Source organism: Peromyscus californicus, unplaced genomic scaffold, assembly GCF_007827085.1.
Source record: "Peromyscus californicus insignis strain IS unplaced genomic scaffold, ASM782708v3 Scaffold_12__1_contigs__length_115047231, whole genome shotgun sequence".
Taxonomy (NCBI): domain Eukaryota; kingdom Metazoa; phylum Chordata; class Mammalia; order Rodentia; family Cricetidae; genus Peromyscus; species Peromyscus californicus.
This window is the reverse complement of record NW_026294413.1, coordinates 61,023,089-61,050,761: the sequence shown is the minus strand read 5'-3', so window position 1 is coordinate 61,050,761 and position 27,673 is coordinate 61,023,089. Positions and strand designations below refer to the sequence as shown.

Sequence of the window (27,673 nt, the reverse complement as noted above, 5' to 3'; positions counted from 1 at the left end):
GGAGCCTGAGTTCTCACTCCCCATTTCCATGACAATAAGTTCAAAGCCAGTTAGCAGCCAGCCACTGTGGGTCCCTTGAGCATATGGAATTAAAGCTTCTCTGATAAACTGAAAATAACATGAATCAGGAGGAGGAGGGGGAGGAAGGCGGGGGTAGAGAGAGGAGAGGGAGAGGGAGAGAGAGAGAAACAAGCTCTTCTATCTATAGGTGAGGGCCCAGGTAGCCCACTGTGGGGACGGGCTGGTGCCCTGTCTACTCAGCTCTCCATCATGAGCACCATGACCTTCCAAAGTACCTGGCAGAGGAGATTCTCTTCCCTGGCCTGGCAGCCCCTGCCTTTCACCTGCGCCCATGGCCTCATCCTTCAAGTCCCAGCGATGCACCAAGTGGCAGAGGTCAGCTATGGTGAGTCCTCCCCTGCTTCACATTCAGAAAGTTAGAGGAAACCCAGCAACTCAGACAAGAGAGGGGAGGTGGTCTCTGTTTTATAGGACACATGGGTGGGTGAAGGAAAGTACAGAGTCGCAGGAGACTTACAGAGGGACCTTGGATGGTGGTCCATCCGGATGCCAAGGACACAAATGTGGAAGAGAACCCAATTTCATGCCTGGCATTGGCCTCTGCACTGAGTATGAACATGATCGTATGAAATCAAAAATGCCTGGACCAAACACCTCTCCTAGAAGACACTTTCATGGCAGAATACCCAGCCCGGACCAAATGAGGGCTAAAAGGCCTCCAGACTACAGGGCCCCCTGGTCCTGAAATGCCATTGCTCCATGTGGCCCTCCTGCCTATGGTTACTTGTCCCGAGCCATGGGGGAGGTTCCTAGTGTCAGCAGATGCCCGGTGGTCTCAAGTATGCTATAGATGCCAGCGGCCTCTATGCTAAGGATGAGCCACAGCTAACACTCATCTCCACCTTTCTCCCTAAATCCCCCCAGTAGCACCCCATCCCTCCTCCAGCCCAGTGTGCTCTGCTGCATTCTGTCCCATCACATCCTTCTGCAATCACACTCTGCCTGGCGGCCTGGACTTGTCTTCAACCAGCAATTTTCTTTACCCACAAACTCACAGGTGCCCAGCCTGAGAACTATCTGTTTACGTCACAGTTAAGCACGATCAGTCCTCAAGCCAAATCCAGCCAGGATGGGTGTTTTGTTGGGTCTGTGGGGTGTTTCAAAAGTTGGGAATTTTTCATAGGAAATGTCGATTTAAAGCCTTTCTTGAAAAACAAGATGTAAGACAAAGGTCCTGGGCCCCAATAAGCCCAGTCTGGTCAAGCTCCCTCAAGACATTGTCCCAGCAGGCTCAGCTGCTATGGATCCTTGAATAAGGCCCCATGGGAGATCTTAGAGGGCTTTAGGATCAGTAAAGGGGCCATGTCACCCAACAGTTCCCATACTCAGACTGCTTCCTGAGGCTGAAATCGGCACTCTCCTTTACTATTGCTGTCTTGTAAGTCTGCCTACCCCAGGTTATAGCATGTATGGTTTCCCTGGCTCCTAAGACAGAGCTAATTCCTGACCCACTGAACCCTTAGGTCAGTTCCAGGATGCTGCAGGCCATGAAGTAGATGTTCTAGAGCTGTTGTACCTGGGAAGGGTGGCCAGTTTGTTTCTGGTGCTTCCGAAAGACAAGGACACCCCTCTGGACCTCATTGAACCGCACCTCACAGCCAGAATCATCCATCTCTGGGCCACCAGGCTGAAGAGAACCAGGATGGATGTGTTCCTTCCCAGGTAAGTGGCTGTGTCTTCCTTACAGGGGAATCAGTATGGTAACCAGTGGGGCTTAGCAGTCAGACTCCAAGGCCTATCCTCCTACTGGGCTAGCTTGTCAAATGAGCTTAGGCTAAGGAGAAGCTCCCTGGGGGTCGAGTCTCTTCTAAAATCACTGCAAAGTAGATCATGGCGCATACACTTGAGTTAACTTTCTGGGTCTTCCCGAGATGAACTACTCTCCCTGGGCCGACTCAAGTCCCTACTTCCTTGCTCCGGAGGCATGCCACCATGGAATAAAGAAGTGTAAGGAGGCACCCTTGTGGGCACAGCTGCCATTGCCCCCAAACCAAAGAGACAAGATGGCTTATGTAACTGAGAAAGCAGATATGTAATTCTAGTCAGAAGCCACATTAGGACACAAAAATTCAAGAGTTTTCCAGGCATAGTGGTACAGCTGTAAATCCAGATAGCCAGGATGATGGTAGTCAGCAAGTTCAAAGCCAGCCTGGGCTACAGAGTGATTCCTACTAGCCTGAGCAATTTAGTGAGACCTTGTCTCTATTAGCTAGTACATTCAAGATTTGACATCTTTGTGTTGAAGATACATTTGTTCTAAGTGGGGAGCTTCCTTCCCTGAAGAAAATCCAATAGATAAAAATACAAATTGAAAATAAATAAATAAATAAATCTAATGACAGTGCTCTTGTTTTTCAAAGCAAAGATGTTAGCAAAACTCATTGTTTTACCAAAGGGCTCTGCCTAGAGTTTTTCAAATGATGAGCTTGTCTGGCCATTTGAAGATTCAGCACAACTTTGCAGGTCAGCATTAAGTGCATAGTGTTGATGTCCAAGAGCTTGTTTGCAGCGCACGAATTCTTCACACTCTTGTCCACTTAGGGCCTTGGTTACACTCCAAAGCCAGGGCTCCCAGTGGGCAAAGGCAAAGGCCTTGGCAGTGCTCCCTCCCAGTGCTCCCTCCCCCAGGCAGTTAAAAATAAGCCCATCTCCTGGATCAAAAACAGGAGAGACCCACGGAGGCAGGGCCCTGGTCTAAAATGAGATCAGGCTTAACAAAGAGCCAAAGGTGAACTCGAAGCCAAGACAAACCTATCTCTCAAAGGCAAATGCTCAGCCCCTATCAGCGCCCCCCATCTTGTTACAGTTGGGAATAATTAGTGCAGGAGGGAAGGCAGCTCTTGTATTCAGCGTGGAGAGAAAGTGCAGCCCAGTAAAGAACCTGCTGTCTCACATAAAGATGAGTAGCTTAGCCTGGAGTGCTAATATAAGGAAGAATCCCAAGGAAACAGCTCTACAGAGAGAGGAGAACATCACACTGGCATTCTCTCAAGCCCTCAGCAGTGACCCTGAAAACTCAGGGCAGAGGAGGAGGAGGAGGTCTGAGGGCCTCAGCAATGACTTAAACAAGCTTGTTCTGATAAATAATCACCCCATGGTATCCAGCATCTAATCCAAGACTAATAGATTTTTTGGAAAATAAAGCCATTTATTTCATAAACAAAACCAATCTTACACACACACACACACACACACACACACACACACACACACACATACACACACACCAGACAGACCAAAGAATCAAAATCAACCAAACAAAAAGCCTAGTTGTAAACTCTTTAGGGTAGTGGTTCTAAACCTGTGGGTCGTGACCCCTTTGGGGGTCAAACAACCCTTTCACAGGGGTCCCGTATCAGATATTTACATTACGATTCATAACAGTATTAAAATTACAGTTATGAAGTAGCAACAAAAATAATTTTACAGTTGGGATCACCACAACATGAAGAAACTGTATTAAAGGGTCACAGCATTGGAAGGTTGAGAACCAGTGCTTTAGGGAATAAACCGAAAAGTTAAAACTGCTTTAGGTTTGGATTTAGTTGGACCATGATAGACATAGCCAGGTTTATGTTGCTTGTTTGCTTGCTTGCTTTTTAGACAGATTCTTACTATGTAACCCTGGCTAGCCTGGAACTTACTATGTAGGTCAGGATGGCCTCAAAGGCACAGAGATCCACCTGCCTCTGCCTTCTAATGCCAGGTTTAAAGACACATGCCACTACATGCCACTACACAGCCAGCTTTTGAGTAAGAATTTACCTCTGGCTCCCTCAAATTATTCACTAACCATTTAGCATAATGTGGTCATCATATCGATTTCACTGAATGAGAGCCCGAAGAGCTTACACCGTGTGGACAGCAGTGTGTGTTGTCGAATGTACTTGGCATGAGCCCATTGGGTGTGTTTGAGTTTGAACATCACCAAGCAGTTCTCTGAGGTGAACTAGGATGCCGTCTCCTAGAGCAATCATTTACTTATAAAATTAAAAAAGGATCTTCAGCTTTCATCAAGATCATTTAACCTATTCAATAATCAGGAAAACCAAGAATGGATGTTTATAGGCCATTGATAGCCATCATCATGCAATCATATCCATATTCCACAGAAATGACTAATAATGCCAAATATAGATTTAATGACTAAAATGCTTGGTTCTATGTCCATAGAGGAGAAGACTAAGAAAATTCACAATATTAGATATGATATTGTACTAGCCTGCTTTGCATTGGTTTGAAAAACAATGCCTGAAACTAGAAAGTAATATGTTTATGAATATAGAACAGCTCAGACGAGCCAGGACTACATAGTGAGACCCTATGTAAAAAATGAACAAACAACAAAAACCTGGCTGTGCCTACTGTGGTCCAAGGTATATTTCTAAATCCAGATCTAAATCAGTTTATTCCCTGATGCATTATTTCTCTCTGTCTCTCTGTCTCTCTCTCTATCTCTCTGTCTCTGTCTCTTTCTCTCTGTCTCTCTCTCTCTGTCTCTGCTCTCTCTCTCTCCCTTTCTCTCTCTCTCTCTCTCTCTCTCTCTCTCTCTCTCTCTCTCTCTCTCACACCCACACACACACACACACACTTTATAGATAGCATTTAGTTCACAGTTCCGGAAGTCTAAGAGCCTGGCACCAGCGTCTGCCCTGCTCTGTATCGTGACACAGAAGATGAAATGGTGACAGAAGCAGTCACACGCAAGAAAGCATGTGAGAGAGATGTAGGGCCTGACTTCCTCTTTTGCGCTGAGAACCACTCCCGTGGAAAGCAACAGCAGAACTATGTTTCTAGCCCTCAAGGGTTGTCCTGAGCGGTCACCCTCTATCAGGCCGCACATCCCAAAGGCCCCACCAACTCTATACCACTACCCTGGGAGCCAAGCTTCCAGCACAAGAACCTTTGGGGACACACCCAAGCAAGATTGAAATGATGTAACTGAGTTTTGCCTCCTTGAAGAAGTCACTGGCCACCATGACGTGCAACACTTTTCTAAGGACATTCTCTCTCTCTCTCTCTCTCTCTCTCTCTCTCTCTCTCTCTCTTAAATGTGATATAATGCCCATAAAAGTCACTTTTAAAGTGCACATTGAGCTGAGTGTACTGGTACACTACTTTTAATCCCAGCACTCAGGAGGCATAGGCAGGCAGATCTCTGAGAGTTCGAGGCCAGCCTGGTCTACATAGTTAGTTCTAGGACAGCCACAGCTATTTAGCAAACCCTATCTTAATGAATAAATAAATAAGTGCACATTGTATGTCTTTTTTAGTATATTTACAAAATTGTGCAACCATGAATACTAATTATAATTTTTTTAGAGTGTTTCACATAGCCAAGGATGACCTTGAACTTCTGATCCTTCTGCCTCTGGATGCCGAATCCTGGACTCATAAGTGTGTACCAGGGCAGTTGGTTTATGTAGTACTGGGGATCAAACTTGGGGCTTTGTGCATGCTAGGCAAGCACATTATCAACTGAGCTACACCTCCAACCAACTCCAAGTTCTGAAAGGTGTTCATTACCTTAAAAAGAAACTCATATTCATTAGTCATCACTTCGCAGTGCTAGGCAGCCACTCTTTTACTCTCTCTATGGATTATCTTTTAGGGATAGTTCATGCAAATCAAAAAGTACAGTGTTAGCCTTTTTATTGGACCTTTTTCACCTAGCACAAAGTTTGAACATTTCATCTCTTTGTAATGACTGAATAGCATTCTAGTGCATGGAAATACCATATTTGATTTAAGCATTCTTTTTAAATGTTTTTAATTGAAATGGAATAACATTACTTTTCCTCCTCCCTTTCCTCCTTCCAGGCCTTCCCAGCTAACCTCTCTTGAGCCCCTCCCATGCCCCTCCTCAAATTGCTATTATAGTTACATACACACAGCAGTCATTAGCTGCCTTCAGTTCTTTATCTGGAGGTGTGACTCAGGAAATTTCCCCCTTTCATGTTAACAGGTTCGTTGAGATGGCCACTGCTCTGGTCTTGTTTATGCAGTCATTTCTAGGAGATACTGTTTTGTGTAATTCCTAAAAATCATTGCCTAATTAAAGTCTCAAAGATCAATGCCTAGTTTTCCCAAGAGTTTTATATGTTTCACTCTTACTTTTAGGTTTTTGGTCCACTGTGAATTAATTATTGTACCCTTGACAATTTGAGGGCCAGGGAACACCACCCTCCCTTGCTGTAGGAAATTTCCACAAAACTACTAATAGCCTGCTCTTGACTGCTCTTGTCCCAATAACAAGTTGCTACACACCATATGTATTTTGTGTGCAGTATGTATTATGTATAGTTAAAAATAAATGAGGCCCACAGGAGACCACTTCTAACTGGCCATCTTCACAGGAATAGTGGGGGGAGCACTGCAGATGCTCAACAGAAGAGGCCGTGAAATGATCACACCAGAGTGTCAATCTTACGCAGTTATGAATCAACACAGCATTTTTGCATCTGCTCACATTTTCAAAAGTGAAACTGCTGCATGTGGCAGTCTCAACGTGTATGTTAAGCTTAACTTGTTTTAATAAGTTTGTACATATCTTCTTGTAGTAAACAGCAAATTAGACCATAAGTTTTATGTATATGACATACATTCCCCTTCAGCATTATTTTTCTAGGCTGCATAGTTTACCTGTGAGATTTTCAAATTGTTGAAAATTTTCCAATTTTCCATGTGTAAGTGGACCCATCAGTTGAATGAAGCCCATGTTATTTTTAGAGTTAACTGTCTTGAGTGTGAAGGGAGGCCAAGCCTTCATGTGTTTGCATGTGGTGATTGGCCTGGCATCCTATACATTTGTTGAAAGGATCATTCTTCCCTTCATTATATGTTCTTGACATCATTGTCAAAATTAATTGCCAAACATATGGGTTTATTTCTGCACTCTCAGTTTGATTCTATGGGCATAGATTCTTGTATTTTTACAGTGTTGTGTCATTGTGGCTCCTAGAACACCAGTCAGTCTAGAAATCAGGAAGTGAGTCCAACCTTGTCCCCTTCTTCCTAAAGACTTTTACTTACGAATTTTAAGATCAACCTTACCAGTTTCTACCCCAAACAAGCAAGTTGGCATTAGACATGGGGATGTCTTGAATATGTATGTGAGTCAGGGAGTGCTATCTTCTGACATGGGTGTCTCAAGCTGTGAGCTCTGGATGCTTCCCATTCAGTTCACTGTTTCTCTTGACAGTGTTTGGTGCTTCCGGGGATTCATGCCTTGCACTTCCTTTACTAAATTTATTTCTAAGTATTTGGCTTATTTTGGTGGATTAGAATTGGAACTACTTTCTGAATTTCATCTTCACATTGTCAATATTAGAAATGCCATTGATCTTTATATATTTTGATACTGTATCTCAAATGAGATTATCTCAAATTAGCTCTAATAGGGTTTTTGAGTGTTCTTCAGTATTTTCTACACATAAGACCAAGTCATCTATGAATTCAGATAGTTTCTTCTTCCCTTTTTAAACTCTATTTTATTTTACAACATTTTTTTCATGGTACTGGGGACTGAACTCAGAGCCTCTTGTATGTTAGGCAGGTGCTGTACCACTGAGCTATATCCCTAGCCTTTACCTCCTTTCTAATATGGATGCTTTTATCTGTCTTGTGCAACTGCCTTCCCCATCCTCCTGCACAAGACCAAATAGAAGTGGTGAGAGTGGATATCCTTGTCTTGCTCTTGATCTTAGATGGAAAACTTGAAGGAAAGATGCTAAGTGTGGGGAGTTTGTGGACATTCTTTATCTTGAGTCACCTCATGTCCCAAGTTGGCTGAGTATTTGATGCTTGTTGGGCTTTTTGTTTGGACATTGTTTTTTGTTGTTTTCAGCAGTGAGGTTCAAGCAAGCTAGGTAAGTGCTCTGTCATTGAACATCCCCCTAAGTCCTGTAGATTTTCAATCATGAAAAGGTGTTAGATTTTGATAAAAGCCTTTTCTGCATCTGTTGAGATGACCATGTGATCTTAACCCCTTACTTTATTAACATGTGTTATCTTATTTTCATGTCTTGCATTCTTGCAATAAAGTCTACTTGATTGTGGCAGGATTTGTGTGATGCTGGATTCAATTTGGACCCAATTCATTTCAAGCCAATCCCTACTATGTTGTTGAGAATTCATATGGAACATGGCTTTGTTTTCTTTAATACCCTGGTCTAGCTTCTGTACAGGGTAGGCAGCTTCTTGGCTGTTTATTAGAGTTCCTGTGCCATTTCTTCTAGTTCTACTTTCATAATCATACAGGAACATTACTGGAATCTTTTGAAGTCAGACCTGACTTGCGTTGCTGCTACTTTACTAAAACATGGTATTATTATTCAGTTTTCTCACCCACGTCTTTGGTTTTAAAGAGAATTTAACTTTCTTAATATTGTTGTGAGCCACCTTGAAAACACAATGCTAAGTGCCAGGGCATTGTACTGAACTCTTTACTCTGCATTGAATTGTCACAACCCTATTTAGATTTGATTGCTGTCATGCTCATTTCACAAAGAAATACAACCAGGAAATAGAGGTCAGGGAACTTGCCACTGAGTCTGTAAAGTAAGAATTTCCTGATGAGAAGACCCAAACTAAAAAACCAGGTCCATAGCGCTAAGTATTACATTCAGCGTTTACAGTTTTCGAAAAGGATGTTCTCTGTGCTTAAGACAATTTCAGAAGTGGGCCGAATAGTTTGAGAAATGTCAACATACTTTTTTGCTTTTCTAAAGTTATGTATGGTTTATACAAAAGACCATTTAAATTATATTTGTTGTTTTTTTTATTTTCAAAGACAAATGGCAGATGCAGTCTATTTGAAGGCTTCTTCAACAGCAAATAAGTGCTTTCTCCTCGGGAAATGCTGATGTGCTGATTCTTTCTGCTCTCAATGGCTTACTGGGCAATTCAAGGCTGAGTTCCTTCTCTGCTCACATCAAAGGCACATACTGCACACAGCAAACATGAAAATTTGTTACACAGTAGAAAAAACCATACAAGGCACTAGAGCTACTTTTATGCATCTATTATATCTGAGATTCTACCCAAATGTGAGGAGCAAAGTCCAAGTGATCGTGGCTGGGCTTCCATAGCCCAGATTTGAACTGAGGTGCACCACATACTCTGTACATCCTAAGAGTACAACTTTGCAAATTGGGCTTTAAGAACCAGGAGTGCCCAGGCTAGAGGTGGAGCTCAAGTAATAGAATATTAGTTGAGTATGCAGGGGGTCCTGGATTCTAACTCCAGTACCATTTTGAAAAAGTCAGAAAATCTGAGTAGGAAAGTAATAGCTGAGGAATGGAGTTACTAAAAGGCAGTCAAGGAAAACAGGGCCATCATAAATGAGCAGTATAGACACGCTGGGGAAAAGGCCAGAGGGGTCAGGTTGGTCCCAGGTCTGACTCAAGGGAAGGAATAATGAAGAACACAGCGGGGTGGGAGTCCAGCGTGCACTGATCTCCAGTTAGAACCTCATACTTCATGCGGCATGTGTGCGAGAATAGTGTGAATCCTAAATAGCAACTGATAGTTTGCTTTTGTTTTGCAGGTTTCGGATCCAAAATCAGTTTGACTTAAAAGGCATTTTAAGATCATGGGGTATCACTGATCTTTTTGACCCACTCAAAGCTAACTTGAAAGGAATTTCAGGTAATAATTTTTCAATTCTTCCAATCTTTGGGGGGCATTATGTTTGGGACAGTTTTGTTAGACTCTGATTAAAAGAATCTTTGTTTCCATAGAGCTTTTGACAGTAAAACACTTGATTAAAAGAATAAAGTGGTTGGCTTTATGTAGGAATGTGGTGCCTCTGATAACATCAAGTTTGGATTAGATTTGGTGGGTGAGGGTGCTCCTTGGGGATATTAAGCACGGAATTGGAAACCACCTTCACAGTGGAGCAAGTGGCCATAAGTAAAGAGCCCTCCCTCTGCCATGACCAGACTCTCATGAAGACTAAGGCAGCACCAGAACCTTCAGCATCATGGTCATCCCATTGCAACCCTTTTCCTTCCTAGTTGTCTGTAACTTTGTGATGAGCTAAGTGTAAACCTTTCCTTCATCCATTCCTCAGACTTCCCGTGCTTTCATGACCTTGCCCCAAGATGCTCTTCTTCTTAGCATCCATGCTCAACTTCTTTTCCATAGTTAACATGCTGCTGCTGATCCACAGAGACCATGTTAGCCTGTCGTCTGAGCTTACATTGCACACACATCTACTTGGAGAATATCTTGAGGGAACCACTCCCTCAACTTTTGCCAACTCAAAAGGCCCTGGACTGTATCTACTCTACAGATTAGCTGTGAGGAGAAAACACTGCAACAGACATTCTCATTAGTCTTGACATTGCCTTCACTTGGTGAACTTGAAAGTTACCGTCTTAAACACCAGACCATTGGAACACCTGGTACTAAATCTTTGTTCAGAATCCTTCTTAATCACAGAAATAACGAGAGTCTGATCATCAAGTCCTGGCTTGTGCTTTAGACATAACCAGACAGAACAACAGCAAAGTTACTTATTAAATAAAGCATAGCAGGAAACATCTAATTACAGGACTAAAAATTTGCCATCTTGGGGCTAGGAGTTCATAGTAAAGTGCTTGCTGAGTATGCACAAAGTCCTGGGTTCCATCTCCAATGCTACAACACACACACACACACACACACACACACACACACACACACACACACACACACACCCCAAAAATGTACCTATTACCGCTTTGCTTGTCTAAATGTACAGAGATAAGACAATAGTCAGGTTTTCTAGTGTCCACAGTACTTGGTATACAATTATACACAAGGCCAATACTGAACCACAAGCCACACATTTTCCTTAACAGGCATGCTTTGACACAGCAGGAAAGGAAATATATAACAGCAAAATGATCAAAGGCAAGGAGCGAGGGACAGCCAAGTTATGCACATTCTATCTTATAATGGGCAAGCAAGTGGTCTTCTCAAGAATTCAGCTATGGTACCCCTGTAGCTAATGGAAATTCTATTACTCTTTTAGTCATCCAAATTAAAAACTTTAGGGTGCTGGGTTCGGTACCCAGTACCAGAAGGAAAAAATTAGCCAGCTTTGAGGCTGTTCTTGGCTCTCTCTTCCATACCACTGCATTAATCCGTTTTACTGTTGCTCCTTCATAATTCCTGGCCTTTCTCCCTCAGAATGTGAGAAATAGATATTCAAATGTCAGTCTTGTAGTGGTCTTCACCCATCTTGCAGTCCCACTATAAGCAAAAATACCCATGGCCTATATGATAAGTGATCCACTGTTTTTGAGACAGAAATGCTCACTGGGATTAGGCTACACTGGGCAGCAACCCATTCCTTTCTCCCTTAGATCTCCCAGCCCATGCAGTGCTGGAATCGTACACACCACTGTGTCCCTTCGCCTTAACATGGGTTCAAATCTGGGTTCTCATGCTTACACAGCAAGAGCTTTACCAACTGAGCCATCACCCCAGCCTGTCACCAAGTCTTATGGGTACCACTTAGATGGCTCACATCTAATCCAATTCATTTACTTACATTTGTTCAAACGAATTGAACCATAGGCTCAAAGATCTGGCTTACTTAATAATTCAGCATGTGTTAAATATGGACCTTGTATTCATGTTTCTTACTGATAAGACTTAACAACCTTCTTTCATTGTTTTGTGCCAATAATACAGAAATCAACAAATAATGACCCAACACCTGCTTTTATTAATTAAGCATCTTACACTTATTAAAAATAATCTGCCAGGATGTGGTGGTGCACGCTTTTAATCCCAGCACTCAGGAGGCAGAGGCAGAGGCAGATGAATCTCTGTGAGTTTGAGGCCATCCTGGTCTACAGAGCAAATTCTAGGACAGCCAGAGCTGTTACACAGAGAAACCCTGTCTCAAAAAAATAATAAGGCCGTTTCTTGCTATGGTAATGAAACTAAGTTACTGGGACAGATATGAAATTGGTGATCATTAAAAATTTTAATATCTGACCCTTAATAGATACAGCTTGCCAACTAAGATATAGCTTTCCGAAGACCTTCTTTAAACATAACCCAAGACCACTCATGTCATACCAGTGGGCTTCTGCCTATTGTAGAGACAAGGCCATTAAAACAAATGGAGAGCTACCAGCCACCTTACCAATTGTATGGCACAATATCTTGGTTTTTAAAATTAAAAATTGTGTGTGCATGCTGGGGTGGAGGGAGTACATGATCCACACATGTGGAGGTCAGAGGACAACTCTGAGAAGTCAGTTCTCTCCTTCCACTTTTATGTATGTTCCAAGGATTGAACCAAGGTCATCAGATTTGTGAGGCAAGAACCTTCACCTACCTGCTGAGCCATCTTACCAGCCCTATCTGCTGTTTTTACAAGATTAGAAATGATCAGAAAACAGAGCCATCCTCTCTTCAATTAACAAGGGGTCACCACATTTTGTATTACTGAGGAAGCCCAACAAAGCTTTCCTTTCCATTCGGTTCCAAAGCCAGAATCACTTACAATCTCCTTTCCCAGCTAAAAAGCCCTTCTCTTATTTTAAGAACTCAACATTTCAAAGCTCACCTGAGCCTAGATACAGCTCCCCTCCCCACTGACACCTCTACAGATCACAGTTACTGAATTGTTCCAGTCTCCTCCTCACTGGAGAGAACAGGTAGGCACCTTTCTGTGTAATCCCCTCCCTTAAGAACCATCAGCAGGCTTTGATACAAACACCCCCAGTTCAGGAGGTGCTCCTTGTGCACAAACTCAAAACTCTTTAGAAACCATCTTAGTCTTTGCTTTCATAAGCAGGTAGTCAGCTTCCCATTTCTGCCCTATAAGAAGTTCAAGCCAAGGTAATGACTCGAATAAGCCAATTGTCTAGAGTGCATGAATTAACTCGGGTCAGAGGGAGCACAGTCAACACTGCACAGAAAGGAATAAGGAGAGAATGAGGCAAAGACAGAGAAAGCAATCAACTATAGCTAGTTGAGTCACCCAAGACTCTTCCTGACACTTCATATCCTGGGCTAGCTGCAACGGTACACTACACACCTACCAGTCATTTCTTAGTAGCTAAGTCAAAGGATGAAAAAGATAAGCGAGCAGCTCTTCCCAAAGGAAATCATCATTATCAGAGACACAAAAGCAAGCAAATGATGCTCATCCCCGTCCTGAGGAGGAGCTGATGTCAAAAGGCAGACAATGATTTACAAATGTGTGACCAACAGTAGACCAAGCAAGGGAGTGGGAAATGAATACTTGCCAAAGACCACAGCATGCCTACTCCTGGATATATACACCAACCACTTCTTTGACACGTGTATGTACTAAGCATTATTCTGAAAATTGGGCAAAGGAGTAAAGTGAATATGCCATAATTTCTACTTGCTAGAGCTAACAGTCTAAGAGGGAAGGACAATCCTTAATAGTGCCATGGAAGAGAAATGGGCAGTATGCTGGGAAGGAGGGCGGAAGAATCCTTCACATTTGCTGTGTAACATGTAATATGGGCACTTTTATGTTTATAGTTGGCTGAAGTGCTTTCCAGAAAGTTCAGCTAGAAAACTGGGATAAATGGGAGGCGAGGGTGGCTTTGGGGTTGAAAGCTATGTACTGCAGTTCTGCTGGAGCCACTCAACAGCATATCGGCAGCTCAAAGAAAGTTTCCTACTCACAATGTGGGAGTTATTAATGTGCATCTCCCACATTAACTTCAAAGATGTTATGTTGGTGGCATACTAGCTATGAGTAGTCTCAGCTATGGGTATGCGAACATCAACAATTATTGGGTCATTCTTAGAATCTGGTCTGGTGGGGGAAAAAAGCTACTGAAGCAACGCACTTGCCTTTTCAAAGACATTGAAAACAGCCCGACCTAGCTTACGGAAGATGTATTCAGATTTGCTGTATGTTAGTTGACAAGAGGTTTCAAAGGGAAGCTTCACTCATTTAATCATAACAAAGTGTTCAGATGGAACAGTAATGAAGTCACAGACAGTAAAGCCTCAACTATCAAAGCTGCTCTTTACAAAACTTGAATTTTGCCACGGTTTGCTCAGTGGACTATAAGTGGTTAATCATTAACAGAGAATCTTGTTTCTTCTCTCAAAGTCAAGCAGAAAAAGACCGTTAAACCAACCTGACTCTCCACTGGTACCAAGTGAACATCTACTGACTTCTATCCTCTACTGCCAGCAAAGTTGTTCCTTGTAACGGGAATAACCACCTGATATCCCATTGTCTCATTGCAATGATGATACACAAGAATCTGTACCCCGGGCTCCCTTTTGGTCTCACATAACCTTCAGGGGCCATCTCCTTGCATGTGCATGTCTAGTGCAGACCAATCTAACAAGCAAGGCTCCCTAAATACATCAAAACGACTGCTAAGACTCAAGTCTCTCTGATGGTGTGCTACAGAGGGCAGTTTCTTGAATGGAAGGGATTGGGTAGAAATGGGCTTTGGGTCTGAAACCTGAATATTTGGGTCTGAAAACTGAATCTCAGTTCTGATGGGGTGTGTGTGATACCAGATTAGCACTTCCTCTCAGACAGAAGGGCTGGGCAGCTTAAAGTCTTAGTTCTACATGCTGACCTTCGCCCTTTATTGCTACCTATATTTCATCTTTGGAGAATTGTTCAATTACAGAAATCTGTCAAGCCTTCTAAGTCCTCTCATTACTATTTGCTAAGCTTCTTTTAAAGTGTTAGCACAAATATAGCTATAACATCACATTTCTCTGCAGGTTCCAGTTGTTAATGTGAGCTAACTAGCCAAGCAGCACAGCCAGCTCCATAGAATGGAACAGCAGGCATTTCTAACACTGGATTATCCTCAATACAATCCTGTGACTTTATCTTCAGTATCTTAAGAACTACAGCTCAAGAAGACAGTCAAGGGGAAATTATCTCAAAAGCTTCTTGAACTTCTTCCTGGGCAATAGTATCTACTTTATAACACACTCTTGGGAGCCTAATGATTTACCTAAGTTCTAGAAATATAGGCTAAAGATTTTAATATTAACATTTAAAATGAACTTTGAGTTCAGTCTCTACTAATTTGGGGGAAGCTGTATTAAATTTTGTGAATAAGGCTTTTGAGAGTTGGAGAAAACAATAGAATGGCAGTTTCCTATCTAATCACTCCCTATGTATTTGCAGCACTGAATACCTATGAGTCTTCAAACACACACATGATGCATACAGAAAATGTAAGTAAGTCACTTCACGTTTCTGTCATTTTCGAATTAGGACAAGATGACTTTTATGTTTCTGAAGCAACCCACAAGGCCAAGATGGAGCTTTCAGAGGAGGGCACCAAGTCATCGGCAGCCACAGGTACATCCAGAAGTCCAAGCACTCAGCAGTGTAGAGCGGCTCACGCAGGTCTAGCCTTGTTGAGTCTGCCCAGTTGACTCCAGCAGTAAACCACACCACTTAAGCCCAAGCCCAGGTGTGATGTCGCCTTTTTTTTTAAATGACAGAAGCCAAAATCTTTTGAAAAGCAATGATACCAATTTTAACAAAGTATCATTGTCCCAATCAACAAGGAATAGATAGAATCATACAGCATTACACCTTTGAGGGAAGCTATTTCATGGAATATTTTAAAAATGAGACACAGGATTGGTTAAGTAGTATCTTTCCTCTTTAATTTCACCATTTGCACTCCCATAGTACCACACAGAAAAATGTCACTAAGATGTTTCGACTCCTTAAAGACAAATCAAGGTTAGTACCTATGTATCTACATCTGCATGTGCTCTGCAGTGAACAGGAAATGTGACAGGGTCTATTCTCTCCCCAGCCGTGCTGCTGCTGAGGAGGTCCCGGACTCCTGCTTTTAAAGCAGATCGGCCCTTCATCTTTCTTCTGAGAGAACACAGCACAGGTACTGACTCTTAAAATTTGGATTCAGACATTTATCTTCATCTCTCTAGCAACCTAATTTTACTTATCCATTATAATCTCAAATAAGTATTTCTTCTGGTTCTTTCTATGGTGTTTTCCTAGCTGCTGCTGTCTTACACCCTGAGAAAGGAAATTATTTCATAGTACAAAGGAACCTCTTCCTGGCTTTTACTTTTCCATTCTACTTATTTGCAGCTAATGCTGACCTTTTTTAGTTGAGTACATTTCTGCTCTAGAGACTTAAAAAGCTATGAAAACACAAGTCAATCAAATCTTGCCTTCCTTGTTGCTGTCGTTTCATTTTAGAAAAGACAGTTTTTCCAGGCCAAGATACATCACAGAAATCACCTAGAGACTCCAGTATTTTAGCGATGCACAGATTTCTATGCTGTTTGCTGGCCTTTCTCAAAAACCAAATACTTGTCATAGTACTTTCCCAAGTCTCCAGAGACAGGAGACTCAATGCAAAGATGGCAGGCACAGGTTAGTCTAGCTAGCACAACAGGACAAGCAGATGCCCCTAAAGTTCAGCAAGATTCAAAATAGTCTTTCAACTATTTTTTCCCTTAATTGTTCTCCCAACAATTATTGGCCTCAAAAGGAAGAGATTCTCAGTAAAGAGTTGTTGGCAATTCTCAGTAGTGTTTAAAACAACAGTATGAACAAGATTAATAAAATCAAGCCAAGGTGGATCTACTTTAACTAAACATCAGGCAGTACTTTTATTTGTGGAAAGAAAAAAAAATACCGAGAAAGTCTGAATGAAACTTAGTATAGTTTAACAGACTGTTAAAAGGAAATACTGTCAACATCATTTTATCTGAGAATCATTTGTATACTGCCATAACTTGTGCTAAAAATCAAAGGAACATTTCATGACAAAAAGGATGTAGCTAGTCATTCCCTGGAAAATAATCTGCTTGGGGATCATTTGGGAAGAGTGTTCATAACAGACAATGTCCGTTTAGTATTCACCATGACCACTCCAACCCCAGAGACTGCCGACTAGACAAACATGATCACTCAGAGCAGGCAGCACAGAGTATGTCAAAAAAAAAAAAAAAAAAAAAAAAAAAAAAGGTAACAAAAAGACACAGTTTAAACCCTCAAACAAAGAGGGAGGACTGACCTTGAACAGAAGGGCCACTGCAAAAAGCTCATATCCAATAAAGGGGACAATTAGAAGACAAACAACAGATTCTTGAAATTCAACTGTATAAAAGCCATGTAAAGTTGTTGGACTAGAAAAAGACATCACCACTTCAATGGTATAAATTTGAACTGCTCTAGTAATCAGAATGAAAATATAGGTCTAATCAAAAACTAGTTGCCTAATTCACCACAAATCTTAGTCCCTGTGGCTTTTCCTTTCTGGAAGGTGGTTGTTCACATTACCCAAGGCAAAGTGGCTCCTTTTCTGATATTACTGAAGGGATTATAAAGTTTCAGCTGAGGCTCAAAGGTGGTTCAGTCATTAAGAGCATTTTCTTCACTTGTAAAGGCTCGGCTCCTAGCACCCACATGGAAACTCACAACAATCTGTAACTCCAGTAGTTCCAGGGGGTCTGACACCTCTTTCTTTTCTGGCTTCCACAGGCACCAGGCATGCATGTGGTGCACTAACATACATGTATGCAAAATACTGAATACATAAAATAAAAAATAACCTTTTAAAAAAAGCCTCATCCTTCACTTTTAAAGCTTACAAGTCTTAAATTGATATAATCAATTAAACAATCAATCAACAAATGAACACATAGGAGAACACTAAAAAAATTACCTAAAAACTCCAATATTAATCTTTGGAGAGTCCCACTTGTCCAGCATAGCATCATTCCATGACCTCCAAGACTTAAAAATACCAACCCCCAGGTCTACCCCCCCCCCCACCCTTACCTTTGCTGACAAGGATTCAGTAGAAATTTCACTAGCTTAACTAATAACCTGCCCACCATTTTTAAAAGGCAAAAAGCCTGAGATGCCGGGCGGTGGTGGCGCACGCCTTTAATCCCAGCACTCGGGAGGCAGAGCCAGGCGGACCTCTGTGAGTTCGAGGCCAGCCTGGGCTACCAAGTGAGTCCCAGGAAAGGCGCAAAGCTACACAGAGAAACCCTGTCTCGAAGAAAAAAAGAAAAAAAAAAAAAAAAAAAAAGCCTGAGATGAGATCTTAAGCATTAGTTTTGATAGGCTGCAAACTTTGGGACTAAGTTTTAGTATTATCACGTAAAGAGTATTATGCCAGACAGATTGGTGTGTGTGTGTATGTGTGTGTGTGTGTGTGTGTGTGTGTGTGTGTGTGTGTGTGTGTGTGTGTGTGTGTGTGTGCAGAGACAGAAGAATCTGTTTTATAACTCTGTTGGAGGGTTCACTCTGGAAAAAGTAATAAAGGCAGAAGATCAGAGCACTTTTCCACCAGTAGCCTGCAACATAACCCTTCCAAGGACAGCTCCCCAGGTGCTCTAACTTAAGTATAACTTCTACTGAAATGACTCCAGTGTTCCCAATGATCTTACTCTTAATCCATGGAATTCACAACCACAAAGTCAATCTGGATTTTGTCTAGTTCCTACTGAATTTAGCAGCGTGACTATAGGCAATGACTTCAATAATTCCATCTCTAAATTGTATCTTCAATTACTTGCAGGTATTTTGAAGAGGTAAGAAATGTTTAATGAACTGTTATATGAAAATACTACAAGTCACACTAAATGCTTCTTTTTCTTTACAGGGTTTGTCTTCAGTATTGGGAGAGTTTCAAATCCCCTTGACTAAAATAGCACATCTCAAGAATGTTCTATGTATGCTTTCCTTCATAAATATTTACAATTTCTTTTAAGGGTATGTGATTTCCAAATATTATTAATCTAAAAATAATTCATTAAAAAAATAATTTTGGAAGCTTTTTTCCCCCTCAATTATTCCAAATCTAAAAATCCTAACCTTTTCTACTGTATCCCTCCAAACCACTAAAAGGCACAGCAGTGATCTATGAATGGGTGCACGAGTCAGGACACAGGGTCCCATCCTGTGTAAGGGTGTGCAGCCCTGTGAGGATAGAGAACATAAGTACCAGATAGCCTCATCCTGTGCAAGTCCGGGGCAAACGAAAAGAGCACAGTCATCTTCTAAGTAACAGTCTCAGTGTCAGAACCAAGAGATCCCCTCTGAGTCACCATGTCACGGACTCATGTAAGCATGACATGGGACCAAATTACCACATACTAGACATTTCAGAATGTGACATAAACCTACCATGCCCTAACTAATGGCTAGACTTGAGTGTCATCCAAATCCTGTGAGAAAGGTTAAAGGGTGCTAGGAAACTTGTAATACCCCCAGTAATCTACTTTTAAAATTGTTTTTTAAAACGTGTCTGTCTGTCAACCATAGGCATAACCATTCCCATTATCTAAGTAAGAGTGGAATATGCTGGCATGGCCAACAAAAACTAAGAACATATATTAATAAAGACAATGCAGGTTATGTAACATATAATTACAATAGTTTAACAAATATTAAGTTGTGTATTTTTCAATGCTAAAAAGCAAGGCCTTTAAAATTCCATTGTCTTAGAATGTTCTTAAGTAGTTACTTTAAATGTGATTATTTCCTAAACCACACAAGAGTAAAATAGAGCATTTATTGATGGAATAACAAAAGTGCTTTTCTTAAATATTCTTCAAAATACATTTGTACAACTTACAATAATATATCCAAAATAACTGTATATACAAAACATTACCTAGTTCTTAATGTATGTGCTTTTTTCCCCAAAAATTACAAAGTAACTTCTTTTTAATTTTTTTTCTTTTTTTTTTTTTTGGCAAAGTTCAACCTTAACAGAGCTGACAATTTTAAAGGTTGGTTTAAGAAAATATAACCTGAGGGAAACTGACACGCAAGAGCCAATGACAAGCGGAGGATTTGGAGAACAGTTTTAGTTTGTTAAATTTAAAAAAAAAATTAGTGATACTTTTAACATTACAAAAATAAACCAAAATGAAAAGGTCACTGTAAAATGATGGAAAGGATCTGTAGACTGTTTTTAGTATTTCAAATAGCCAACAATGCATGTCAAAGAATGAATGCAAGATTACAACAGTCTTGTATTTACTTTGTATTTGGAGAAGACAGTGAAATAAGTGGCCACATTCTATTTTCTTTTAATTGCTATTAATATGGTTGATTTGATTGGCTCTTCGATGAATTTCATCCAAGAAGTTCTCCAGTTGTTCTATTAGCATTCGTTTTTTAAACCTGTGGGAGAAAAGTAAAAACATTCTCAATTACTTCTTAATGGACAGCATACATAAATTATTATGTTTCAAAAAGAAAAACTGGTTTGGGAAAAGATTATTTATTTTAAAGTAGAATGAAAATGAAAACCAACACATAAGATCTGTTGGGAAATGCCTAAACATGAGTTAAACAAGGATAACACCAATAGACACATGCTAAAGTGGACAGGGGAAGAAGCTCATGAGGTCTCAACCCTACACAAAGAACTAATAGGCAACTAAAGAATGCTGTGAGCGAGAGAAACAGTCTTCCTCCAGGAAGAGCACACCAATTGGTTATGCAATAACAAATGGTCAGCCCTTAAAATAGACATACAAAAGTAACACTACACAGACCAAGCAGGTTATATATATGATTGTGTGATACACACACAGAGTGTTTTATTTATATATACATACACACACACACACACATACATACAAGCAGCTATATGTATGTAACAACAGTTAATAATAGAAGAGGATCTGGATTTGAAAGAAAGCAGGGGGGTTATATGAGAGGTTTTGGAGAGAGAAAAGGGAAGAGGGAAATGTCATAATACTATAATCTCAAAAAATAAACAAAAGAAAATATTTTTTTTTAAATCTGTTGGGGACTAGCAAGACAGCCAACCCTGAACCCTGATGACTTGAGTGTTCAATCTCGACTCCTAAAAGTTGTCCTCTAACCTCCACATGTGTACCAAACATACAAAATAAACTGGTACAAACTTGATGAAAGACTTGTAAATTACTCTGCATACCAGAACAGAATTAAAGAATTTTTTCCTTAAAAGAACAAATCTAGTCCTAGGAACAATGGGAGAGTGGTCATCCTTCCTACCAACAAAAAGGAAGATAAAAGGAGAAAAATACTAATGTACACAAGGATTCCAAACATTATAGTAAAGTTGGATCCCAGAGCAGTTACTGTAGTACCATCTAGTCCTTTTTGAAAAGTGAGTGTTGAAAGAATGGAAACAAGAAATACAAGTGCCTACAAAAGGAAATGGAAAACGGGGAGCAGCATGTGAAAGTCACAGGCTCTACTACATTTGAGGACTAGCACATCAAGTGGAATAAGGTATCTACAACACAGGATATAGAACACAACATGTTCTTCAGTACCAAATATAAGTAGGCTAAAATTATATACACAAAATCATTACTATCACTCATGTTTTTTAGAGTATCTCAAAATACTGGATGTTCTGTTCCTACTGCTTTCTTACTAGTAAAATGATGCAAACAGGCATCAAGTTCTACGACAAAAGTGGCTGAAAGACAGATCCAAGGAACACAACAAGATCCAAGATGCATCAGTATGGGGACACACACCTAGAATCCCCAGCATTGGGAAAACTAAGGCAGAACGAATCTAAGTCAAAACGCTGGGTCAAAAATCGTCTACACTAAAAATTCAAGGCATGCTTTAAACTGAACAAGACAGAATAGTTTTCATTAAAAGCTGAATAATTTAAAATATTTCAACTTATATGAAAATGTATATATAGCTTTATTTTGATCATTCAAGTAACCCACGCCCAAGCCACTCAACAAAACAAAACAAAATCCTAACAAAAGCATATATTCTCAACCTTCCTAACATTACAATATTACCTTTCAAGGTTATTTCTAGTCACTTAAAATAATTATTAATATAGAAAGGGGGAAAAATTAAAGATTTACAACAAACATCAAAAAGCAACAGAGAAGAAAAAAAAGAATTTTAAAAGAAATGTAGTAATTTACAAGGGAAAAGGCCCATAATTCCTCAAGGGTTTGTATGTGTATTTCAATGAACAACTTTGAATTACCTAAAAGGGGGCTGGGGCCGGGACCCACACATTTCAACGAATCAAATGCATGCATAAACTCAAGGGCATAACAACTGCCATTCAAATATCATGTATGCAGACTGAAAACCATTCATTAGTATTTAGTAACAAACAAGCTCCTTTACCTGGATGCTTCCTTAATGACATTCTGTAAAAATATTAGCCTTGTTTGTAAACTGCCTTGCACATGCTTCAGTAAAGTGAAGATTCTTTCATATTCTTAAAACAAGAGAAGGAAAAACAATTAACTGGCTTTATTTGTATTCTCACAATGTTTCTCCTACAGCTTCTTTGCATTGAGATATACTCAGACAAAAATATTCCATGTAAAAATGTTACCACCGTTAACACAGATACAGGTGCCCTACTTGTTAGAGATGTGCATGAAAGTATGTATCATCAAAAATTAAACAACTTGCCAAGGCCTCCCTCTCCCCCGCTTTTTTTTTGCCAAAACTTCCCAGTATGACAGCAAGCCAGCTTAGAGATGAATGAATTAAAGAGCTCTGCAGTCATTTGGAGAAACAGGCAAACAGCCTTTACAGAAATTCTAAACTCTAACACAATGGAAAGAGAAAACCCCAAAAAGTTAAAGGCACTGCTTCAGTTTCCAGTTTCCAGATCTAACTCTGTCCAAGATTCCACAAGTTCCTGAATGCCCTTCCGCTGCATGTCATTATACCATCACAGTAGTGATGGCCTGGTTATATCCTGAATGGATGCCATCACTACTCACAGTTCTTGTACCCAGAGTTCTCTCGCACTCATGTGACAGTCTTAATGACTTTGGTTTGGGGCTAAAGCACATCCAGGCAGCTATCATAATTCATACATGGTGGCGGGCAATAGAGAGGTTTTCAAGGGGCTTGCAGAAGGGGCATGTTGAGAACTGAACTTTGGGCTATACAGGTGCCCTACTTGTTAAATACACTGTCAGCCCAGCACTCAGTCATTTAGTTGTCTGTCCGGGTTCACTGTTCTACTAAAATTTCAACTCCTAGTTGGAATAACAGTCAAGATTCTGGGTCCCTGTTATGGCAGCTACCTGACTACATCTCTAGAGCCCTCTTTAGATAAATTCCCTACTGTCTACTACACTGGAGTACCATGAGCACCGAGATTATTCAGTGTTTTCCAGCTCAATAAGAACTTAAATCTTAGAGAGTTCAGAGAGTACTTCAAGACTGATCTAGAATCAGACATATGCTTTAGTGAATTTGACTGTTTTTGCTTATTTGAACACATAAAGAAATCAACAAGTTTTCTCTCTCATTCTACATACTTCTTCCTGGCTTTCGGATCTCTTTCATTATTTGTGCTTTTAGTTCAGTGTTGACCTCCTCATGGCTTCTGCAATGCACCGATTTCTTTCCTTTGCTGAGTGAAGATGCTGGTATATTCTCTTCAGCACTTTGTTCTTTATTTCTTGGCTCGTCATGATTTTCTAAAAATCCACCAGCAGTGAGGTCATTATTTCCTAAATGTTCATGACCAAGGGCCTCTGTATGATTGGTTGATGGTTCCAGAAGATTGGCTGGAGATGTTAAAAATTCAGTATCCATAGCATTTGGTGTCATGTCTGATGAAAGCTGGTCTGCAACGTGATTTTCAACCACATCATCTACTGTTGAATCATTAGTGGCTTCTGAAATGAAATCAAAGAAATGAAGCCAAAAGTGAGACCCAGTATTAAAGCAAACAATAAAAATACTCAAGTAACATAATTACTACTAATAACTCATTTCTTAGACTAAGACATACCAACATTATAATATGGTTCTTAGGCTTTGCCAAAGATACAGTATATCAATATGAAGCATTCGTAACACTTACAGAAACCTGCAATTCTGCCCTTAGAAAGAAATTTAAAACAAAGCTTATTTTAGCTTTCAGTTTTCTACCTTAGTTTAGCAATTTTTATTAAACAAGTTTTCAGTACTTCAGAGAAAAATACATCACTAAAATTGTCACTGTCAGCTTTAGAGTTCTACCTACCTCATTTTAAGCCTACTTTTGTCTTATAAACCTGCTGTTCTTTAGAGAGAAAAGTGCACAATGATGTTTACTGCTCAGCATTCTACAGGGAACCCCAAACAGGGCACACTTCACAGCACATGTTTTCTAGCCATCCTTTCAGGCCCCAGCCATGCAACACTTTGGTGCCCACTTTAGCTCATTAGATCAGTAGACCCAAAAGCTTGCCAATAAATACAAGACTCTTAGACGTGACTCCTAAAGTGTGGATTGTTCGGCCTCCAGAACAGCAGCTGAACTCATCTCAGCCTTTTGGCTAAGGTTGAGGCTAAAAATCACAATAATTTCTGCTTTAATGAAAACCTAGCTCTCCTATTTAAAAATAAAAACAGTAACACTGTTCTCCTTTTCAAACCTGGAGTAGAAATTGCTTTTTCATGAGTGTAAAAGTGGGACATACAGCCACTGACTCCTTCACCTCCTAAATGCAATTTCAAAATTCTATTTAATTCTTTAAAAAAAAAAAAAGCCGAGCTGGAGAGATGGCTCAGCGGTTAAGAGCACTGGCTGTTCTTCCAGAGGTCCTGAGTTCAAGTCCCAGCAACCACATGGTGGCTCACAACCATCTGTAATGAGATCTGGTGCCCTCTTCTGGCCTGCAGGCGTACACGCAGGCAGAACATTGTATACATAATTAATAAATAAATCTTAAAAAAAAAAAAAAAAGCCTTGCACTTTTGAGCAATACTATCACTTAACTAATCCCTTCACCATCTTCATATTGAGTTCAGTGCATATGCTCTGGCACTTCGTTCACTGTACATTCTCAAGCCCCTCCAGACATTCTAGGAGGTTCTTACAACTCAAAGTTGCAGTAGCCCCAGCAGAGCCTCTCAAATGCTTCCTTTGTGCCCAGCCTTGATGTGCAAGATAACGAGTAGTCAAACAAGGATCCTAGGTAAACCTCATTCATGGTCCACTGGATAAGTTAGGCAACACCAATATCTATGCAGAGCATCATCTAACAAAAAACCTGACCTCAAAAACCTTTCAATCCCATTTCCACCTTTCCATCTAACACAAACTCAGAGATGGAGGTGCATCCCTCTGCAGTATTCCAGCTCCTTGTCCACAATACAGCTGGACGTTTACTCCAGCAACTCCTCTATACTTTTGTCTAATAATCAGACTTTTGCTAACTATTCACTCTTCTTTATGAGGCTTCTCCCCATGGTAGGTCACTTTTTACCAATGTCCCAATGATCTAGTTCTAACGCCCTGCTTGCACTATGGTATATCTGTCAAGTAAAACACCAGACTTAATGGCTAGTTTACTCTGTCTGCTAGCTGCAGACCTTTCATTGGAGTGATGCAACTGCTGGAGAAGTGGGTCTGCAGGGATGGCCCCAATGACCACCTAGGTCTAGATCTTCAGCACTGCTTAGCAAGCCTCCGGCAGCCATCTTCTTCCTCTCCCACAGGTATGATTCAGCTTCCTTCACTCTCTTCTAATCTCACCTCTATCTCAGTAGTGTACCTAGTTTCTACTTACGGAAGAAAAGCAAAGCCCTGAAATCTCTTCTATACCCCTGTTCCTAATTAATTTATATCCAAACCCATCTTGTTCAACAGAAGCAGCATTCATTCATCAGCACTATGGCCATTTCCTCTTGCCTTCTTGGTGGAGATTATGGCCTCTCTCATCTTTATTTTGACTGTTCTCTATAATGTGTCCATCAGGCCAGGATTTAAACACTCTCAAGCAAAACCAGCATTTTCCTCTCTATCAACTTTTCAGGACCACTCACCAGCCTCTCTGCCCTTTAGAGCTAAACTCAAAACTAGTTTTTCATACTGACATACTGATTGTCTCTATTTTTCTCTTCCTCTACAAAGTATTACTGGTAAAACAGACAACCGACCAAAAGAGGCTTCTAATTTTCTTGGTCTGTTTCTAAAGCATTTGAAATTGCCAACACACTATTAAAGCACACTTACACTCATAGATTTTCTCAACTTGCCTATTGTTTTTCAAGACACACACTGTCAGGTTATAATCATCTGTATTTAATAACTAGCCCTTGTGGATGCACAATAGTTACATTATAACAACTATCCTGTCAGCATCTACATCCTTCAGTTGTTTTACAGATTTTGTTTTTGAAAAAATTTGAACTTATTTGATTCTGGGTCCAAATGAGGCCCTTGCATTGTAATTGGTTTGTTTCCTGCTACCTCAGACTCTATAAACCTTCTGTACCTCTCTTTTCACCTTAACAACAAAAACAACAAACAAACTTTTTTGTCCTCTAAAATTCCCTATGACCTTAATTTTCTGACTCTACCCCGCTTTTGTTATTTAACATGCCTTTCTGTCTTTTATTTCCTGTGGAATTATTAGATCTAGAAGCTTGATCATTCTGATATTCAATAAAGGGTAGGGGAGAAGGGTTAAGAGTATTTATAAGGGAATATTGCAGAACCCCATTGAATGGTATATAATATTGGGTTTCTCTCTATTTAAGATGTTATTTAAGCCAGTGGGGTCACTCTGTATAATTAATAAAAACATTGATTTACTAAGCTTTCTATATTCCCACATATACAGTCTCCCTGTTGATATCCCATGTTATATTAAAATATAATTATTAAATCCTAATTAACCAGGTTACCACCTCTTTCATACCTTTCAATCGTTTCTCACTGTCCTTTTGATAAGGCCACCCATGATCTGGACTGAATATCTCTGCATTCTCTTCTTACTAAATATGCCCAATACCAGTACTATAATGGGATTCTTTTGGGTCTCCTTAATACCTTTCTCTCTCTTTTTTTTTTTATTTTATTTTTTGGTTTTTTTCAAGATAGGGTTTCTCTGTGTAGCTTTGCGCCTTTCCTGGTACTCGATTTGGAGACCAGGCTGGCCTCGAACTCACAGAGATCCACCTGCCTCTGCCTCCCGAGTGCTGGGATTAAAGGCGTGCGCCACCACCACCCGGCCCAATACCTTTCTCTTTATGTATTTTTTTTTTTTTTTTTTTTGGTTTTTCGAGACAGGGTTTCTCTGTGTAGCTTTGCGCCTTTCCTGGAACTCACTTGGTAGTCCAGGCTGGCCTCGAACTCACAGAGATCTGCCTGGCTCTGCCTCCCGAGTGCTGGGATTAAAGGCGTGCGCCACCACTGCCCGGCCTCTTTATGTATTTTTATGCATACTCTCTTTAGACTCCTCAGCTAAAGCTTCAATTTACACCCATCCGCAAACATAATGTTCTCAGGAAATTAATTCTTCGTGTCAAATGCTCTAACATTTGTCACACTTGGAATTGATTGAATATGACTTCCTTACCTACTGTGAGGACAGAGATCACTACTGCCTTGCCCACATCTGTAGCACAGTATAATATGCATTTAATAGCTGTTGGGTTTTACTAAACTGAAAGCGTATTTTCACTGGTAGTGACAATACTCTTTCTAAAATCATTTGTGAAGTACTTGAGATTTGCTAATGTCATTTTAGAGCATGACATATAATACAATAAAGTATGAATATATAAAGTATGAATACATGTTATAAGACACCCAAACGCTACTACATCCCAATT

At 40.4% G+C, this 27,673-nt stretch overlaps 2 protein-coding genes across 5 annotated transcripts in view; one reads left to right on the top strand and one right to left on the bottom strand.

The window, feature by feature from the left end:
* Nucleotides 1-19,480, top strand: part of Serpine3 (serpin family E member 3) — a 122,038-nt gene extending 102,558 nt beyond the window's left edge. The window contains exons 7-12 of the mRNA XM_052732990.1: nucleotides 209-406; nucleotides 1,545-1,743; nucleotides 9,629-9,729; nucleotides 15,323-15,409; nucleotides 15,879-15,962; nucleotides 18,711-19,480. Of these exons, the coding sequence (XP_052588950.1) occupies nucleotides 209-406; nucleotides 1,545-1,743; nucleotides 9,629-9,729; nucleotides 15,323-15,409; nucleotides 15,879-15,962; nucleotides 18,711-18,754 (713 nt within the window). The 3' untranslated portion in view covers nucleotides 18,755-19,480. The remainder of the gene's footprint in view (nucleotides 1-208; nucleotides 407-1,544; nucleotides 1,744-9,628; nucleotides 9,730-15,322; nucleotides 15,410-15,878; nucleotides 15,963-18,710) is intronic.
* Nucleotides 8,894-27,673, bottom strand: part of Ints6 (integrator complex subunit 6) — a 91,034-nt gene continuing 72,254 nt past the window's right edge. For 3 of the 4 annotated variants that reach the window (XM_052732984.1, XM_052732986.1, XM_052732987.1), the window contains 3 exons: nucleotides 23,380-23,742; nucleotides 22,223-22,316; nucleotides 19,609-20,239 (listed from right to left, as the gene is read on the bottom strand). In XM_052732984.1, coding sequence (XP_052588944.1) covers nucleotides 20,146-20,239; nucleotides 22,223-22,316; nucleotides 23,380-23,742 — 551 coding nt within the window. In that variant the 3' untranslated portion in view covers nucleotides 19,609-20,145. Of the gene's footprint in view, nucleotides 9,027-19,608; nucleotides 20,240-22,222; nucleotides 22,317-23,379; nucleotides 23,743-27,673 lie in introns of those variants that run through there. The other variant, XM_052732985.1, reaches the window with a different exon arrangement.